We start from the raw sequence: 19391 nt of genomic DNA, 5'->3' as shown, positions 1-19391 counted from the left end.
ATCCCAATTCTTTCAAATTTTTCAGAGAAGAACACTGTCTTTATACACAAAAGAAAGGTCCATGAAAGTGATGAATTACCCCAACAACTTAGCGAAGGCCCTTATTCTGAACACTGAATCAAAGGATTTATAAAATTAAAAACAACTGCAGTCATATGCATCTTGAATTTTTATTTGTACAAAAATCATCTGATGATATATCAATGAAAATTGTCAGCATTAGCAGTGCGTGCTTTGATTAGAAATTTCAAATGAAATACAGCATTACAAATCCTACTGCCTTATGATCACATATATACAATGCATTAATTAAATAAAAACTTTCAATCATGAACTCTTAATATATAAATAGAAATATTTGACTCGATTGATATAAATATTTGATAAACACACCATCATTCAGCACTATTTATACATATGTATAAGTATTTAGTAAACCTATCACAAATCCAGTACTAAAACTTCACTTACACTTGCCACAAATTTACACATACAAACATTTTGTTCATGCACTTCATATCTATAGACAACCAAAACCTTCTATAGCAGATAAAAAACAACCATAAAACTATCCATTCTTAAATTATGGTCCGATATATAATTAATCTGTAATAATATCTATTTAAAGATTGTGGGATTGGAAAGGATTAAAGAGCGATTTCAAAGATTGTAAAAACTGCAAGATCAATATTTGGTCTTAATACATGTCATGTACTTGTCTAAAGAAATTCTCATTTCATGCTCATTTGAAGGACATATTTAAACTGGAATCATTTTACACCCTTTCTCAAATGTCTGGGTCAGATTAAAAAATCTTGTATCACAAATATTCAAATCTTCCCTTAACAGAAATGATAATTATTTGGTTATCTTCCCTGAAAAGTGCCTTCTTCACTCGGCATCGTTGTGTCAGGCTAGCATTGTGAAAACTATACTTTACAATTTTGGTGACATTTTGTTCATGAGTTTTTCTAGCTTCATGGCCAAAGCCATGTCTCCTTTGATCTTTAGTTTGCCAGACATAAAGGCTGCAACAGGTTTGAGCTCTCCTCCGAACATCTTCTGAAAGTCAGCACTGTCCATGCTCATTGTACAGTCAGCTCCCATTGGGGGCTCACCAGGTCCCAAACTACCCTCGCCAGATTTCAAATTGATGAACCATGTACTTTCATCAGTCCCTACAACACAAAAACAAACTCAGGTACATTGCCCGACAACCAGCTGAGATGGACGCTACTGATATAATGTATGGCCGGCAACGTTTGCCTAAGTGACAAATCTAACATGTGAAATCTGTACTAGTATAAGCCTAAAATTAACACTACCTTCACACTGGAAATACTGTATACAACCAGTCTTAGTCATGATAAACTTGCTCTCATTACAGAGAAACAGTGTAGTGTAGTTAATTATTGTAATGTCATCAGGCATTAGCACACAAGAACAGGCTTGTATACAGTGTACCCAGGTAGTAAGGTTGAATTAGTTTCAAACTTCAAACAAATGTACATCTTGCATTAAAATTGATATGCTGAACAAAGACTAAGGCCATATGTCCACAGATGACAGGCCACTCAAAGGGCACTTTAAGTGATCACTCACTGAAATGTCAAAAGGCCAAATAGAAAAAATGTTTTCCGCAAACTACCTACCTTAGATTTTTGTGCCTACCCTAAGAGATTTTATCATATAGTGATAATGCACTGTTAAAGTCAGAAGTCTGCTCTATATAAGCGTAGTGAAAGTATTTTCCAAAATGAAATTGGAACGTTAGCAGAAACAAGTATTTTTTTGTTTTGCTTAACCTGGACATAAACACTCCACCCTGTCACAATATTCTGACAACAGTCCTTCCTGACATCCATCAAATACTAAACATTGTGCAGAGATATCAGAGACCAATAACAAGACTATATTATTTACTCGTTTTTATGAATCTGCCAAGAGACCACTTACCTGATAAATTGAACTGGAAGACACCTCCGATACTGCCTACTAGTTCCTCACTAAGCATAGTCTGGATGGCGTCAAAGGTCTTGGCTGGTCCAGCACCCCCTTTGGTTCCGCCAAAAGCAGGCGTGGCACCACCTTCAGACATTTGCTCCCTCAGTGTGTTGGCATCAACATCAAGGAAGAAGTCGGGTAGAAGTTTGCTGCCTAAAATAAGGTACAGAATTTTTCTTTAATTAGACCAGGGCCCTGCGTCATGAATTTTCTCTAAAATCTTTCTTGAATCAAGAATTTTTAATTTTTCCAAGCCTGAACTCCTGTAGTCACTAGAAAACGGGTCATTAAGATCTGTATTGCTAAATCTGATACATGTACTTTATTAACAGACAACTTAAATGCATTGATTAGTGTTACTTCATGATCAGTAAATTCATGAATGTGGCTAACATGGTATTATTATGTGTTTAGGGCCATGTGAACTCTTGCCAAGTTTGGTCAAAATCTATATGGCTGATTCTGTGAAGATAAAAACAATGCAAAAGCTAATCAGAAGTAACAAATCATTTCAAATAAAACTTGAAAGAAACATTTCTTAGGACCATGAGGAAATCATACTACGTCTGAAACGATTCTTTCAACAGAGGTATAGGATTAGAAAATCTGTTGTTACTACTCCCTTTAAAAGTTCCTTTTGAAACAAAATGGGCTGTAAATTAGGTAATTAATGGCAAGAGATCCCAGAGCTACGGATCTTGGCACCCACCATAGTACCATCTTCATTAGTTCTATGTAAGTTTGATCTTTTCTCTATCTGCCATCTTAATCAACCTTTTGATCAACCTCAAAAGCTAACATGCACAACTCAGGACCAAGTGGAACATACATATCAAATTTGAGAAAAAATTCTCCAGTAAATTCTGAGAAATAGCGATAAGAAGCTTAAACTGTAACAAGATGGCCAGCCAATATGATTTGATATGCATAACTAAGAACAAGAGGACCCTTATGTGAAATTTGAGAAAGATCCATACAAGACCTTTTGAGCAATAGGGCTAAAAAACGTTTACCCCCAAACTCAATACGATCACCTGCCACCCATCTTGGTTTTCCAATCATCCCAAAAATTTGAAATGCATAAACTAGGGATCATGGGGAACCTTTATGAAAGATTTAAGAAAGATCCCTCCAGTACATTCTGAGAAATAGTGCTTACAAACTTTAACTTTCAAATTCAAGATGGCTGCCTATCGGCCATTTTGGATTTGCAATCAGTCCCAAAAAAAAGATATACATAACTAGGGATCATGGGGAACCTTCATGTGAAATTTAAGAAAGATACCTCCAGTACTTTCTGAGAAATAATGCAAACAAAATTTTTCAAGGACGGACGCAATGATGGAATGACGGACGAAATGATGGGACAGATGGACCACGGATGCAGGGTGATTTGAATAGTCCACCATCTGATGGGCTTATAAAGAATGAGACAATCTTATAACATGTAAGACAGTTGGTATCAATAGAGAGCAGCACTTTGGTCAAAAGTACATTTGAGGTCAAATCTTATGATTTGGGTAACATCATGCATTTATTGATGGGGGTATGTGGAATTGGAGATAGCGCTATAGGGCTATCCATCAAGTGGTGACCAAGTCAGTCATGGATGACAAAAGAAAGGAACTTGAGTGGGAAGGCCGGGTACAGCACCTGGTGTGCTATAGAACTATGTTTGTTGTTGTAACTCTATATTATCTGTGTGCAGGTAGATTTGCTGTGTTGTTCAAGAAAGAGTTTTCAGCATGTTGTTTAACACTTTGCTTAGGTCTGTTTCTGATTCTAATATATGAGATAACGATACATGTGACCCTAGTTTTGTACCTTTGACCCAACTGTATTGCTCCATATCCTTGATCCCTTCTGCTGTGAGTACTTCGTCATCAATGGCGAAGTTCCCAGTGTAGGATTTGCTGTTTTTGGTCAGCATCACATAGGCAGCATCCGACATGATTTCAGGCTTGCGGCACTGCTTAGCTACCTCATCTCCACCCCCTAACATCTCCATGGCAGCAGTGTAGATGGCTGGAAAATACCAACACATTTAAGTAAATGGGCAGACAGCTGTTTCAGATCAAACTCGGTCATGTACAGCTTCCAAATGCCTATTTTATTTAGAAGTTTCTTTTTTTCTTTTCTTTCTGGTTGTATTATTTCAAAAAAAAAGTAGATCCAGTGAAAAAAATATGTCATTTTTAGAATTAGAATAGGAGCTCAAAGTAAAGCAAACATACAAGAACAAGAGGCCCAGAGGGCCTGTATCGCTCACCTGGATATCTAAGCAATCATGGCAAAATATTCTCCAAATGAGATCCAAGGGAATATGCCAGACCCCAAGGCCAATCCTTGTAGCATATCTGAATTAGATTGTTCATGCCCAGCAATTTTATGTATGGTTATGGGTGGGGATCTCAACTGTTTCTAAACTGTGACTCAGGAACGGGGTCCCTAGGGTTGTGGCCAGAACCCAGGATCAATTCTAATATCATGACTGCATTATTCTCTTTTTGACCAGCATTTGTATATACAGTTTTGGGGTGGGGATCTCAACTGTTTCAAAAATATGACCCAAGGGTTAAGTTTGAAAGGGTGGGGCAGACCCTGGGGTCAATTCTAATATCATGACTGCATTCGTCTCTTTATGCCCAACAATTGTATATATAGTTTTGGGGTGGGGATCTTAACCATTTTAAAGTTATGGCCCAGGGACTATGTCTCAAAGGGTGGGACCAGACCCTAGGGCCATCCTGGAAGCAAATGTGCATTCTTCTTTGTATACTCAGCAATTGTATATATGGTTTTATGGTGGGATCTCAACCATTTCCATGTAATAAACTTTTTTTGGCCCCACCCCTTAGCCTGGGGGGTCAGCCCCACCATTTGTACAATTTTGAATCCCTCCCTCCCATGAATGCTTCCGACAAAATATGATCGATATCCATGGCATAGTTCTACAGAAGAAGTCGTTTGTAGCAATATAGCCAAATTGCCCCCTTATGGCCCCACCCCTCAGCCCCCTGGGGGGTCAGCTCCACCATTTGTACAATTTTGAATCCCCACCACCTAGGGATGCATCCAGTCAAATTAAATTAAATTCCAATCAGTAGTTAAAAAGAAGAAGTCGTTTAAAGAAATTGTTGACGGACGGATGACGGACGCCACAGTATGGCATAAGCTCACCTTGGTCCTTCGGACCTGGTGAGCTAGAAAATGTAATTACACAAGCTACAGCATTTTGTATTAATCAGCAAAACATTGAAACAATGAAGACAGGAAGCTTTAAATATAGCAGATAATGAGTAATGACAATTAAATAGGCCACAAAGACTTGATATATAGACCACAAAGACTTAATTGATATGTAGACTTATGATTACCATATCAAAAGGTGAAGCTATATTTATATGAGGTGTATAGATAGATCTTTTGTCCAAAGTAAGACAGGTGAAACAGCTGTGATGTCCCAGGGTACACCTGAACAATGAACAAATGAATGTACCTTGAAAAATCATGCTATGACTCGATATAATTTTCCACATAAAGGTTAACTCTACAGGTTTATTTTAATTAGATTATAAGCTGATTTACCTACAAGGGTGTGGAATACATATTCAGGAAGATGATGGGACATTAAATTTGTTTAAACCTTTTGAAATTTACCTGTTCTTGGCCAGAGAGCATTCACAGCAATACCTTCAGGTTTGAACTCCTCAGCCATCCCCAAGACACACATGGACATCCCATACTTGGCCATAGTGTAGGCTGTAAAATATTACCAGTACTTCCTAAATAGTCAAGTTAGGGTATGAATTTACCAATCATCAGCAAGCAACTCCCTAAATCAGCTTCATGATTATTGAACTTTGGACACCAAAAGAAAATAAATTGTACCTTCCCTCTAGAATCAACATTGAGATCATTTCCCATTTCAATGTTTACTTAATCAGTTGCAACATTTGATTTTCAAATGTATTTCACACAGAAGTTTCAGGGGGTATGGATGAACAGCTGTTTATTCAACACTTTTCAAAATTGTTATTGTGCTCCAAGTTTAGTAAGATATAATTGGCATCAACAGCTAGTATTTGCATTGAATTTAATGCCGACAACTGACAATATATATAGCTATCAATCAAGTTTCTACTTAGTCCGAATTATTCTGACGTTTATTTGATTTTTTTTTTTATTTCGGTCTGTCATTAATCGACGACAGACCGATATAAAAAAAAGTCGATAAAACTTCAGAATAATTCGGACTATATTTATTGAAATTACTGTAATTTCAGTATCAGCTAGTGATGAAATATATGCAATAAATTTAAAAGAGAAACAAAATAGAAATTAAAAATATATATAATCTACATTTTGTTTGCAAGAATTCACCAAAACCTTTGATAGGAGTTTTGGGGGATATGGTCAATACCCAAATTCTAGATAACTATGACCTACAAAGTACATGTACTTGATGAAAACAAAGTTAGAAATAGTGAAGTGATACAATGGCATTAATATTAAATGACCTAGAAATCTGGTTATCTTGCAAAAAGTCTTTACCCATTGATTGAATATATTTAAAAAAATAAATATTTGAGTGATTCTCACCAACATGGCCTTTGAACCAATCCTTGTTCATGTTGAGGGGAGGACTGATGTTCAAAATGTGAGGATTAGAACTCTTCAGGAGGTAAGGCATACACACATGTGAACTGAAATAAAGACATAATATTTTAAGACACTGTAAAAATTTTAATCACATTAAAGTAAAACATTGTCTCATTTTTAGCTCAGCTTATGCCGTGGTGCGGCGTCCGTTGTCTGTCTGGCGTCAACTTTTTACTTTCAACAACTTCTTCTAAAAACCAAGAGAAATCAAGGTGATATTTGGCCAGTAGTGGTCAAAAATAAAGATTACATATTTTTTCAACCTGATGTATACACCTGGTACCAATGTAATACAGACAATTCGTGGGCAGGGGAAAAAACAATTCCCCAAAAATGAAATTTACTTGCCCAAAATATCCTATATAAAGTAATACATGTACATATCATGGAATTAGCATTTACAATATTTAAGGTATTTTTTAACAGAAACAAAGCTATTTTTGCCGCTGTCAAACACTAAGCATTGAACTGCTTTTAGTTGGATTTGCCTTTGTCCACTTGGAATTCATATTGCCTATGAATGCCAACAAAAAGCAGTTCAATACTTGCATGTATATTTACCATTTTTTGGAATCTGTTCATCTCCTAAACTTATTTTACACTTATTTTTTTCAGCATTTAGTTAAAATAATGCATGTACCGTGTATGCTTGTTTAATGAATAGAACAGCCATCGCCAGTGGAGGGTAAGTGGTATCCAACGTAACAATCATCACATCATAATAATGATGACGTCAACAATCGGTATTATCGGTTCATGGCATTCATAGCCTATATGATCAATGCCAACTGAATTTGGAAGGGTTATATAGTGGCAATGCCATACGTAGTAAATATAGAGAGATAACACCCACCAGAGGTATGTGCCCCTGCCATTGATATTCATCATCAGGTCATATTTCTTCATGCCAGTTGCCTGTGTGCCAGTGAGGGAGATAGCACTGGCATTGTTGATAAGGATATCAATCCCTCCAAACTTGGCCACTGCTTCCTCTACTGCTTTCCGTACCTGCTCTTCTTGTCGGATATCTACCACACAGGGCAGACATTTTCCTCCTGCATCCTCAACTGCAATAACCAGAGAACAACATAATAACTCGACAAGAAGTACACAAACTTATACACAAAACTCATGTGTATGGGTTAGATTACTCCTGATCCTAGTCATGGATGGGCTTATTACCAGGCATGTTATTACTATTAACAAGCAAGTTCGTGGAATTTATACCCCCCGCTTTCAGGGCATATTGTAGATAAACATTATTGAGGTTAAGTTTAAACATGTGAGTATCGTTCTGTGGAGACATAATGTATAGCTTGAAACTTGAAGAACCCCCCCCCCCCCCCCCCCCCCCCCTTATCTAATATTTGCTAGAGTTATTAAGAGGAAACTGCATGCAGATAATGACTCTGCCGAATGGAGTCCGATTAAAGTGGTCATCAAGCTTGGCCGAGCCCATAAGGCATTTTACCCGGTGACCAAGTTTGAAGAAAATCGGTTAACATTTGTTGTAGTTATTGCACGGAAACGAAGCGTGACAAACAGACAGACAGACGGACAAACCCAAATCAATATCCCCCGTTTCGGTGAAAGCGGGCAATAATAAATGGAATGATTTAATGATCAGTGTGCAACTAGTTTTTATGTCTGTTTCTTCCCTGTTAAACATTTATTTTACTAATTAGTGCAAACATAAGTGTCATATATAGCATACCTTCCTTGGCTGCAGTGTAAATGGTGCCAGGTAGTTTGGGATGTGGCTCTGTCGTTTTTGCTGCTATGACAACATTAGCTCCATCCCTTGCGGCCTTCAGGGCTATGGCTTTACCTATACCACGACTTGCCCCTGTGATGAACAGAGTCTTCCCTGCTAAAACACTACAAAATAAATTTGAAAGGAGAATCTTAATTGTTTTTTGCATTTAACAGGTTTTCAACATCATCTGACTTGACAGGATAAACTGAAATTCCTAACCAATCCTCGAAATACTGAACCGATAAAAACTTTCTTTTGATTCTGTAGGTTCATCTTTGTACAGGTAAGAATAAGGCATACCCATGTCTGGAATGGCGTTCATCCATCTCTTTGTCTGACCCTGTTGTTCATTGTTATTTCAATGTGACAACCTTCTTAACTATTATCAGATTTCAACTATACTTGGTTGGCAAAATAATACTGGAAAATAAAGATTGATGAAGCACAGAATTTACTATGTTTATTTGTTATTCTGCTGTGCATTCTGCATAATAACCTTAGTCAATATTATTAGACTGAAATGAAGATACACAATATGGACCAACAAGATTGATTAAAATAAGTTGGAATAACTTGTTTCATAGTTGTTCTTATGGAAGTTTTATAAAGATCATTTACTCTTGTTTGATCTGAACTCAGAAGATGCATCATAATCCAATACATCCTTTCAAAGTCAGAAGATGTTCCCAACCTATTTCAATTGTTATAACTTATTGCCAAGTGAACTTTTACATCAATGTCAATTAGAACTCTAAGCCAAAGGCTAACTAATACACCTGCTCCTATATAAACCAAAACTGTAAGCTAAAGTCTTACTAAGGCAGAGCATTGCAAAGCAATCCATAGTCTCCCATCAGTAATGATTTCTTTATTGATTGAGCTGTACACTTATTTAAGTATACAAATCACTCACATACTTCCTGTACTCCCTCTCAATGCCTAAACATACTTGCAAATGAAATCTTGTTAGCCCTGATGAACAATTTTCCTGAAATGTGCCTAGTAGTAAAGGAAGAGATGTGTCCTAGTAGTAAAGAAGAGATGTCAGGACAAAGATTTTTAACAAAGGGATATTACTCCTTAAAAAAAGGTTAATATGAAAAAACACCATTAGGGGCTTATTACCATATCTGTAAACTTTCATTGAAATTGGCCCAGTAGTTTAGGAGGCAGAAAAAGTTTTTTTCAACAAAGGGCCATAACTCCTTTTAAAAGGGTCAAAATGAAAAAGCACGACTTGAAAGCACAACGTGTAGGGGCAGTTGCCATATCCGTAAACTTTCTTTAAAATTGGCCTAGTAGATTAGGAAAAACTGTCAGGACAAGGACTTTTAAAAAAAGGGCCATAACTCCATAAAAAGGGTTGCAAAAAAGTAGTTATCATATCTGATATATTTCGTTGAAATTGGGAGCATAGTGTTTGAGGAGTTGTATGGAGAGGTATTTTTCAACATAAAGTGTAAGGTGACAGTACCCAAATCGGACCACCAAACCTTCAGTTTTTTAAATCATTGAAAAATCTGGGGATGAATTATATTCATTTATAGTTGTATCAAAGAAAGAATATTGATGGGTGTTCTAACAAATTAGCACCTTGGGCTCACTTGAGATATTTATAGTCACCAATCAGCGTCTCCAGTTTTTGCTAATGTCGGGACCCAAAACGGATCAAGGCTTGAATTGTGCAGTATCGTACGCTTCAAATGAATATTTTTTTGTCAGCATATTAACATTTTATGATGACCTTTAGAATTTATATGGCAAAAAGTATTTCTAGTGTGAATTTATTCCTATAGTCCAAAAAAGATTGCACGCACCATTTTTTATAAACGTTATCAAAACATTGACATTTGAGTTTGAATTACGTTTTCTTGCGCTATTTGAACTTAAAAACTTAATTACCTGTAGACAAAAAATGGTGCATGGCTATCTATTCTAACACTACATCATTGTTATAACCAGAGACGTATAATACGTCTCTGTTATAACTGATTTGTTGACACATTTAAGTATTTTTTTGCAAAAAGTGATCCGATTTGGGTACCGATTCGGTTTGGGTACTGCCACCTTAATTACGTTACGGTCGGTTTAATCAGGTTCCACTCTTAGTTGCGTGTACTTCGATTTCAATGCCAATGACACTTACGACATAAATAAAAACGTTTCTCAATGTGCCCCTTTGGAAATTATGGGCCGTACGAAGTGTTATATAATTAATAGGATACTTCGACCCTAGGAACTTTGTATAATTTTCTCATGTATTCGTCCCTGTCCTGTGCAAAGACCAAAGTTTCTTTACAAATTCTTGTTCACAGTTGTTGTAAAAAGTTTCAAGAAATAATTTACGATGAAAGCATATCTAAAGCAGCATTCATTTCATCTTATTTCAGCATTAGCACCCGTTCCATGCTATACATACCCAGTGTTTGCAGCCATTTCTAGCGTCTGATGTTAAATTTATAAGCAATTTGACTTTACACAACAGAGCTCGAGGTCCCCAACGTACCGGCAAGTGTAGGAACGGACTTTGTATCTTTGTATACTTATTTTTAGCAAGACTTTTAAGTACGGAAAGAAATAAAAAAAAACATCGCTTCAATATTATTAAAAACATTTTTTTCATAAAATCATGTTGATGTATTTTCTTGCGTATCATTTTGTTTATATTTGAGAATTTTATTGTAAGAGAAATGAAAAGAAAAGTTTTGTAATCATAACAAAACGAAATGCTACACATTGGTAAATTATACTAACCAGTGTGTTTATCAAGGGGAGAGCACTCTAGTAGTTGTCTGCTAAAATGATTGTGTAGAATCTGACAGGTGAGTATTGCAAAAGAAGGGAAAGATCGCTCCTTGGTTGATCCGAGCTAGATTTGCAATATCTTTATTATAAAAGCACCTAGTATACGACGATAATCTTACTGAGATGTGAAAACGTTCTCTGAGGAGAGGACATATTGGTCAATAACATAACAACATTGCTATGCTTGATCTGTTGATGTTGTAATCTGAAATCCAACAAAGATATCGTCGCAACTGGTACAGTATTAGGCCTAGTTTACACGTTGTTGTTGTTGCAGCGATTAAATAAATAATAATGATAATAAAACAGACATTATTGTTCAAGAAAGAAGATGTAATAATGGGTGTAACGGGGAAAGTTGTAACTTACTAACTCCATATAAATATTTGGAAGATACAAAGCTCTTACAGTTTTTCCTAAATATCTTAATGAAAAAAAACATGTTTCATCCTTTTTCCAACTTCACACGTTTTTTCTCTCTAAAAATGAACAATTCTTAAGAAGAAGCCCCATTTCATAATGACCTGACCTTTGACTATAATTCTGCCAAAAAAAAGAAAGACAAAAAATAGTGACTGACTATCGGTTAGAACCCACAGAAGCATTACAAGGTCGGGGAAAACCACTAACTTGCGTATAATACGTAAATTCGCCTATAATACGCCAATAGGGGTATGGATTTGTTACTAAAAATAGCCAAAATCACTTGAATCATAACTATTTCAAATTGTTTGTCCATGTCGCATTTATTCAGTCACGAAACATAATACAAATGCAAAAATAAACTTTATTTACATGTCGGAAAGTACCAAAAATAGATGCAATACTTCCGGTAAAGTTACATCAAGTTTCTAAGTAGCCAACGCTTTCAGTAAACCTTTTTTAGCAAAATATTATTTACCTTGTCGTAAATTAATGCGATTTTTATTAACGTCTTGCAAAAGTTACTGTTAAAGCGATTTGGGTTATTTTTAGTAACAAATCCATACTCCAACTGGCGTATAAAAGGCGAGTTTGCGTATTGCGCAAGTTGCGGTTTTCCCCAACCTGATTACCGGTATCATATGTGGACATCCCTCCTTGCACCATGTCCATACAGGCTGTCAATACATATATGTGTATCACTTTATCTGGACATACTGGAGTACCAGTTTTGGGGTGGTGAAATGTAAAAATCTGAAATCAGGTCTTGTGCTCAGCTATATACAGAGTTATGGCCCTTTGTTCACTACAGGTCTCATACTGTGGCACATCTCATATACTCTGCCATATACGATTTCCAGATTTGAGTATATGAGTACCTCTAGAAATACTGAATTCAGAGTCTCAACAGCTATTGCCCTTTTTCCTTTTTGTATACGCTTGTCGGAATGTAACAGATGTATTATGTTATCATGTGAGCAGGTAGGTTGTGGGAGGGGGGCGTGCAGGGTGTCCTGTTGATATCTCAAGAAATTAACGACAGATTCACTTCATAGGAAGGTTAATTATTACCATGAACTGATGATGAGAGCTCAGACAAGTTAGATAATGATCTGTAACTGGAATTTTGCTCCTATAATTAATTGCTGAAACAGTGTCCACTCTATATCTCAAATACTTTTCAAAGGATTAACTTAAAACTTCATGGGAAGGTTAATTACAATAAAAGCTCTGATGAATTTGGCAGCCACCATTATCCGACAGTAATTTAGGGAGTTATGCCCCTTTATTCAATTACTGAAACAGTCTGTTCTATATATACCACGAGTAATATTCAGCAGATCAACTTTTAACTTAATGGGAAGGTTAATTACCATGAAGCTCAAGACAAGTTGGATAACCATCATTATCCGACTGTTATTTACTGAGTTATGCCTCCTGAATCAGTGGAGTGAGTGGTATCACAATTATAAAGACTTAATTATTCCCCTTTGTTTCATTAATGCAATACTACATGCATTTTTCAAATATTTCATATATTTTAACGTTACAAACAACTCCTAGTTCAACGTGTGACAGCACATTTTGGAGTGCTTTGCGGTAACCTTGTTTGATAATGGAGTTTGAGAAGGTGGTAGACTATAGCTTGCTCATAATGCTTCGCATTGTTTATTAGAATTTGACAAGAGAGTGACATAAGTGAAGTCACTTCAAGATGGTTTGATTGGTAACTAATTTATTATAGCAAGATAACTAAATTTCAGTTAAAGCTTTCTCAAATGAAAGTCATTTTGTAGTCTCTATATTTAATTGATAACTCTGAATTCAATTAAATGTTTATAAACAACTTATCTACCCTAATTTTTTCTTCATTATTTTCATGTGATCGTTTGTTGTGGATGAATGTATCGACCAGCAAAACTGTATTATGAAAATGTTTAATAATTCTATATCCTTGATGTCCAGAGTGTTTTCTGTAGGCAAGTGATCAAAACTTCTTCAGACAGCTACTGTATGGTATTTTCTTCAGTCCAGGCCTATGTATAAGTTTGGGTTTCTCTTTACTGATTGATGACATACATTTATGTAAGCTAATGGAAAAAGGGAACAGCTGACAGAAGCTGCATGGCTGATTATTGGTACTTTCGAAGGAAAAACCCATAACTTTATGACAGATTTTGGATATGGTTGGGAGGGATGGCTGACAGTTTTCTTTAAATTGATGAGGATATATTCTTATAACAAATGGACAGCTGTCTCTTCCCTTGTAGTGTTGAAAAAGATAACTGATGATTCTTGGGAATGATATGATCCTAGAAATTGTAATTTGATACACCTATATGATAAATAGTTTAATTTCATCTTTTCCCAGATCTAAATCATCCACCACTCATTAAATGGCGACAAGTTTACTGCGTAACAAGATGAGAACGTTTGTGGTTGGAGTAGGGGTGACCAAGTTTGAGAAGCCAATGACAAAAGCATGGGACTACCCAGATATGGGCAAGGAAGCAGGTAATCATCATTCACAATGTTCACAGAAACTTATATACAATTATATCTAGCCGTTTGTGTGTCACAATAGCTGTCTTTCTTCTGTATCATACTAATACCTTACCTGTGCAGTCCACTGTATACAAATTTTCTTGTCCGTCATTTCAGTAGCATAAATGTTGCACTAAAGGCAACTTCCAAGTATGACAATCTGTGCACCATAATATAATGCTACACAGTGTCGAGGGATGTACAATTTTGTTAGTCAAATGCCCGGGCTAGTAAATTTTATGTTTGGGCAAGGGAAAACTTTCATTATTTACTATGGAAAAATAGATCAATCTAGTAGAATTTTGCATAATCTGCTTGTGGGCTTGTAGTTGCATGTATAATTATATAAAAGATGGAACTAAAGGAAATAATTGCTCTGAAAGTTAGGTTGATAGAAGAGGCAAATATACATTTTTGTCATATATATTGCAGTTTACTACATGCAAAACAAGTTAATAGAGAACATAAAAAATGTATTGGAAATGTATTTGTTATTTTACTTTCTGAGGTGAGGCAGCCTTGAAGGATGCAGGACTGCCATACAGTAATGTGAAGGCTGTGGTGGCCAGCTACTGTTACGGAGAGCCAACCAGTGGTCAGAGAGCTGTTTACAACCTAGGACTCAGTGGCGTCCCCATATTCAATGTCAACAACAATTGTTCCTCTGGATCCAGTGCCCTAATGTTGGCCAGACGTTTAGTCCAGAGCTGAGTGGAGGACTGTGTCATGGCTCTTGGTACTTTTCTAATCTTACTATTTATATATAAATTATTATTCTGTGTCATTAAATAACTCACATCTTAAGAAATGGTGATAAATTTTGTGACAGAACAATTACTTTAAACAGTTGTGAAGTTGTGACAGAACAGTCTTTAAGTTTATTGACTGAATGAATTATCCTTCGATAACTTGATAACTATTTGCATTAAGGCACTACAGGCATATTTTTATAGAAATAGATGTTCATAAAATATTGATTTATTTGAATTTTACTGAAATATCTTCTAAAAAAATCTCCCTTTTAAATAATGAAAATGTATTTGATGCTGACTGTGAACAAATGGAAATACAGCCAAAACTTTCAGAGTGCAGGTTGTCTCTTATACAGGTTCAATTCACAATGAATTTGAATGAAATCAACTCAATAGGGAACATAAATTGCAGTAGTCTGTTAACACAGGTGATCTTTTCATAGATGTTTTTGCGCAAGCATGTTTGATTATAGACCCTCCTTCATAAATCTTTTTAAATTTTATTTGTATGCAGGTTTTGAAAAGATGGAGAGAGGTCTCTCTGAAAAGTACACAGACCGAACATCACCGGTCAAGCGTCATATGGACCACATGGTGGACATTGGAGCTGAGCCAGGTCTCATCCAGCCACGCCTCAATCAGATGACATCAGACGTTGTCAAATTATATGCATATGCAGCTCGTGAATACCTGAAGAAATACCCATATGCAACTCTAGACGACATGGTGGAAATCTCCTATAAGAACCATAAACAGAGTGTGAACAACCCCAAAGCAGCATTACAGAGGATTGTTTCACGCGAGGACATTAAAACAAAAATTCCTCTTTGCGACCCAATCACATTTTGGATGTCTGCTCCAACTGCTGATGGTGGTGCGGCGGCCATTGTGTGTAATGAGGATTTTGTGGTGGCCAATAACCTCCAGCACCATGCTGTGGAGATTATAGCACAACACATGGTCACTGACATGGAGTCCTCCTTTGGACGAAGTTTCCAAGATCTGTCTGGTTACGGTATGGCCAAGGAGGCAGCTAAGCGCTGTTACCAGGATTCTGGATTCACTGCTGATGATGTTGATGTGCTAGAGGTTCATGATTGCTTCTCGTGTAATGAGCTCTTCATGTATGAAGCTCTCCAGCTGGCACAAGAAGGGAAAGGTGTAGATCTGATTCGCAACGGAAAATGGATTAAAAACAAAAATGGGGGAGACATTTGCAAGCTTGGTGGAAAATGGGTCGTGAACCCTTCAGGAGGACTGGAGTCCAAAGGTCATCCCATTGGGGCAACAGGTATAACAACATTTGTGTCATCTTCTTAAATATTGCCTTGATATTCTAAAAAGTGGATATCTTAATGTTTTTTTTCTATGTCTGTTAAGGCTAAAATGTTGGAAATAATCAGGGAATTCCAGATATTATGTGAAACTATACATGTATCTACCTGTTCTAATTAACTATTATACAAAAAAGGTCCTTACTAGGAGTTTGTGTTATAACTAAAAGTGTCATTGCAAAATTTTATATGGGTGATGAGTTGAAAAGGGCTGTTAACTTTTGTTTAAAGGGCCATTGGAAAAGTAATAACTGGGGGTAGTGGAGATCGCAATATCCTTAAATTATTTATTTCTTGGACAGCCAAAGCAAGAATTTTTAATGATGTTATTTGCAGTTTAACAAATATTATTGTACATGCATGTAGTTTAGAACAATATGAAGCCACAGGCAATGTTGCTTTTATTTCATTACAGGTCTGGCGCAGTGTGCAGAGCTGGTGTCACAGTTGCGAGGGACTGCTAAACTTAAACAAGTTGATGGGGCTAAAATTGCTCTCCAGCACAACTTTGGCATAGGGGGTGCTGCTGTTGTTACCATGTACAGACGACCAGAAATACTTCAGAAACAGTCAAAATTGTGATCCAAAATTAAATGACATTTATGATTGATAATTGTGATTAACTAATTACACAGATAATGATGTTTTGATTATGAATGATGACCTCAGGAAAATTATACTGTCCATTGATTTTAAGTTAAAACAAATGCAAAACTGAAAGTAAAATACCACCACTTTACTTGAAAAACTGGAAGGGGGTGAATGAAACGTTGGGGGTTGAAGGTTAAAAAATATTCTGACAGGAAATCTCATTTTATTTCCTTAATAGTCTAGGCCTTATATCAAACAAAAAGGACTTGAAACACAACAACGTACATTTGTATCTAGTGACTAACATGACTGAATATAAAACAAATACGTTTGTATCTAGCGACAGAAAATAAAAAAGTGTACAGTGACTTAGAATGATTGATGGGTTTTACGTCCGCTTCACTACCAAGTAGTTCCGTTATCCAGTGACTTAAAAACATCACACTTGAATTTATATTGACCTCTGGTTGAAGTGGCTACATAACAAGTGGGTGTGACAATACTTTAATAGTGAGTACTTATGTTAATGTTTCAACCTAATTTTATATATGATTCGCAATTAATTTACATATTTTTGCCGATAGGCCATATACAATGAATATATTGATGTTGAGCTAGCTTGGTACAAACCTTATAAACTTATATGTATATACAATAGTTTTTTCAAGGCCAAAGAGCCTTAGAGGTCAAAATTTGTATACAGTATTCTTGAAGTGTGCTATAGTTTATATGCAGTACATGCTTGATTTTTATGATTAGATTAACGAATTGTTCGTGTGACTAATTCCTTATATATTGGGGTTTGACACGGTGTAATGTAATCAGACATTGAAGAACGTTGTATTCGTCCTATGCACATTCAACAAAATAAAAATGTAATGTGTGATGCGTGCAAAACACTAATTTGGATTACATTGCAGACTAGAGTGAGTGATGTCATATCATCACATTTTTCAAGTTTTTGTAATATAGATGGGGTGCTGGGACATCATTGAAGACAACCTTTTTTTCTCCTCCGTGTTGGCGTTTTTTTATGCATATAATCAGGATTTTGGTGGTACAATATAAATGGTTGTAATGTAATATCGGAGAACAAGGGCCCAATACTGGCCTGGTCCCTTTGTATTTTCCCTCTCAGAACACTGATGTTCAATTCCTTTTTTCCTTCTTTATTTTTTTTCATAAAAGTTCTGTAAGGTGTGGATTTCTCTTCAGAAATGAGCTATTAAAACTATTGTCATGTAGTTAAATATTCCTAATACAGAGTTCAGGGGTCCTTAAAAACAAAATGATCACTGTAGTTAGTGTCATAACAGAGTACAATATCTGTTTTATTTTAACAGAATTGATTTGGACATCTTTGGAAGTAACTGTGATCTTAAATGGTCTATATAAGGTGCCATGTGTATTGGATATTGATCTAACAGTGAAGAGTGACTTAAGAAATTTGATGTTGATTGTCCTTTTTACCATTATTTTATAATTGATCATGGTGATATAAATCAATAAACTGTAATCACTTTATAATAAAGTGTTTCTTTTGTTTATTAGCTTTGAGAGTAATAATGATGAACAGAGAAAAGATTCTGAAAAAATCTGAAAGAGCTGTGTATTTAACAGGGAGGCTACCATCTTTTTATTGTATAAAACATCTGTATTTTGTAGATGCTGTACGCATTATTAATTTAACAAACTGAAACTCATTCAGTCTGCACTGTATAGTGCAAACATGTCCAAAACCATTTTATAGAGCTCTAATGAAAAGAAGGAATTTAAACAAGATGCCCAATGGGCCTGCATCGCTCACCTGGTATGAATCTCACACTTGTAATCTTAAAAGTGGACTAAAATACAGCTACAGGCAGAATATCAGTGTTTTGATTCATAAGAACCTATTAAAAGATTTTAAACATATGACGCCTGTGACCTTGAATGTCGAACAAGGAGATTAGGTTGAAAGTGTGTCGAGGTCATTCATGTAAGATTTTACGACATTTGACCCATGTGACATTGAAAGTGGCTCAAGGTCATTCATTTGAACAAACTTGGTAGCCCTTCATCCCAGGATGCTACTGACCAAATATCATCACCCTGAGCATTTTGGATATTCAGAAGAAGATGTTTAAAGATTTTAACATTTTTGACCCCTGTGACCTTGAATATCGGTGAAGGTCATTTATTTGAACAAACTTGGTAGCCCTTCGTACCAGCATGCTACAGGCCCAATATCAGTACCCTGGGCCTTTTGGTTATTGAGAAGAAGTTGTTTGAATATTTTAAGACATCTGACCCCAGTGACCTTGAAAGTAGGTCAAGATCATTCTTTCGAACAAACTTGGTAGCCCTTCATCCCAGGATGCTACTGACCAAATATCATCACCCTGAGCATTTTGGTTATTCAGAAGAAGATGTTTAAAGTTTTTAACATTTTTGACCCCTGTGACCTTGAATATCGGTGAAGGTCATTTATTTGAACAAACTTGGTAGCCCTTCATCCCAGCATGATTCTGGCCAAATATC

At 36.1% G+C, this 19391-nt stretch overlaps 1 protein-coding gene and 1 pseudogene across 1 annotated transcript; one reads left to right on the top strand and one right to left on the bottom strand.

The window, feature by feature from the left end:
* Positions 1 to 150: 150 nt before the first annotated feature.
* LOC110466671 (hydroxysteroid dehydrogenase-like protein 2) lies at positions 151 to 10954 on the bottom strand. The gene is made up of 8 exons (XM_021523346.1): positions 10842 to 10954; positions 8381 to 8544; positions 7520 to 7733; positions 6607 to 6710; positions 5665 to 5766; positions 3829 to 4029; positions 1957 to 2157; positions 151 to 1178 (listed from the first exon to the last, which is right to left on the bottom strand). The coding sequence occupies exons 1-8, from the start codon at positions 10856 to 10858 to the stop codon at positions 937 to 939; spliced, it is 1245 nt and encodes a 414-aa protein (XP_021379021.1). The 5' UTR covers positions 10859 to 10954; the 3' UTR covers positions 151 to 936.
* A 226-nt stretch (positions 10955 to 11180) lies between these two features.
* Positions 11181 to 18704, top strand: LOC110466683 (annotated as a pseudogene).
* The last annotated feature ends 687 nt before the right edge of the window (positions 18705 to 19391 follow it).

This window comes from Mizuhopecten yessoensis, unplaced genomic scaffold (assembly GCF_002113885.1).
Source record: "Mizuhopecten yessoensis strain PY_sf001 unplaced genomic scaffold, ASM211388v2 scaffold11141, whole genome shotgun sequence".
Taxonomy (NCBI): domain Eukaryota; kingdom Metazoa; phylum Mollusca; class Bivalvia; order Pectinida; family Pectinidae; genus Mizuhopecten; species Mizuhopecten yessoensis.
The sequence above is the reverse complement of the archived record's forward strand: the minus strand, read 5'-3'. Positions and strand labels throughout refer to the sequence as shown.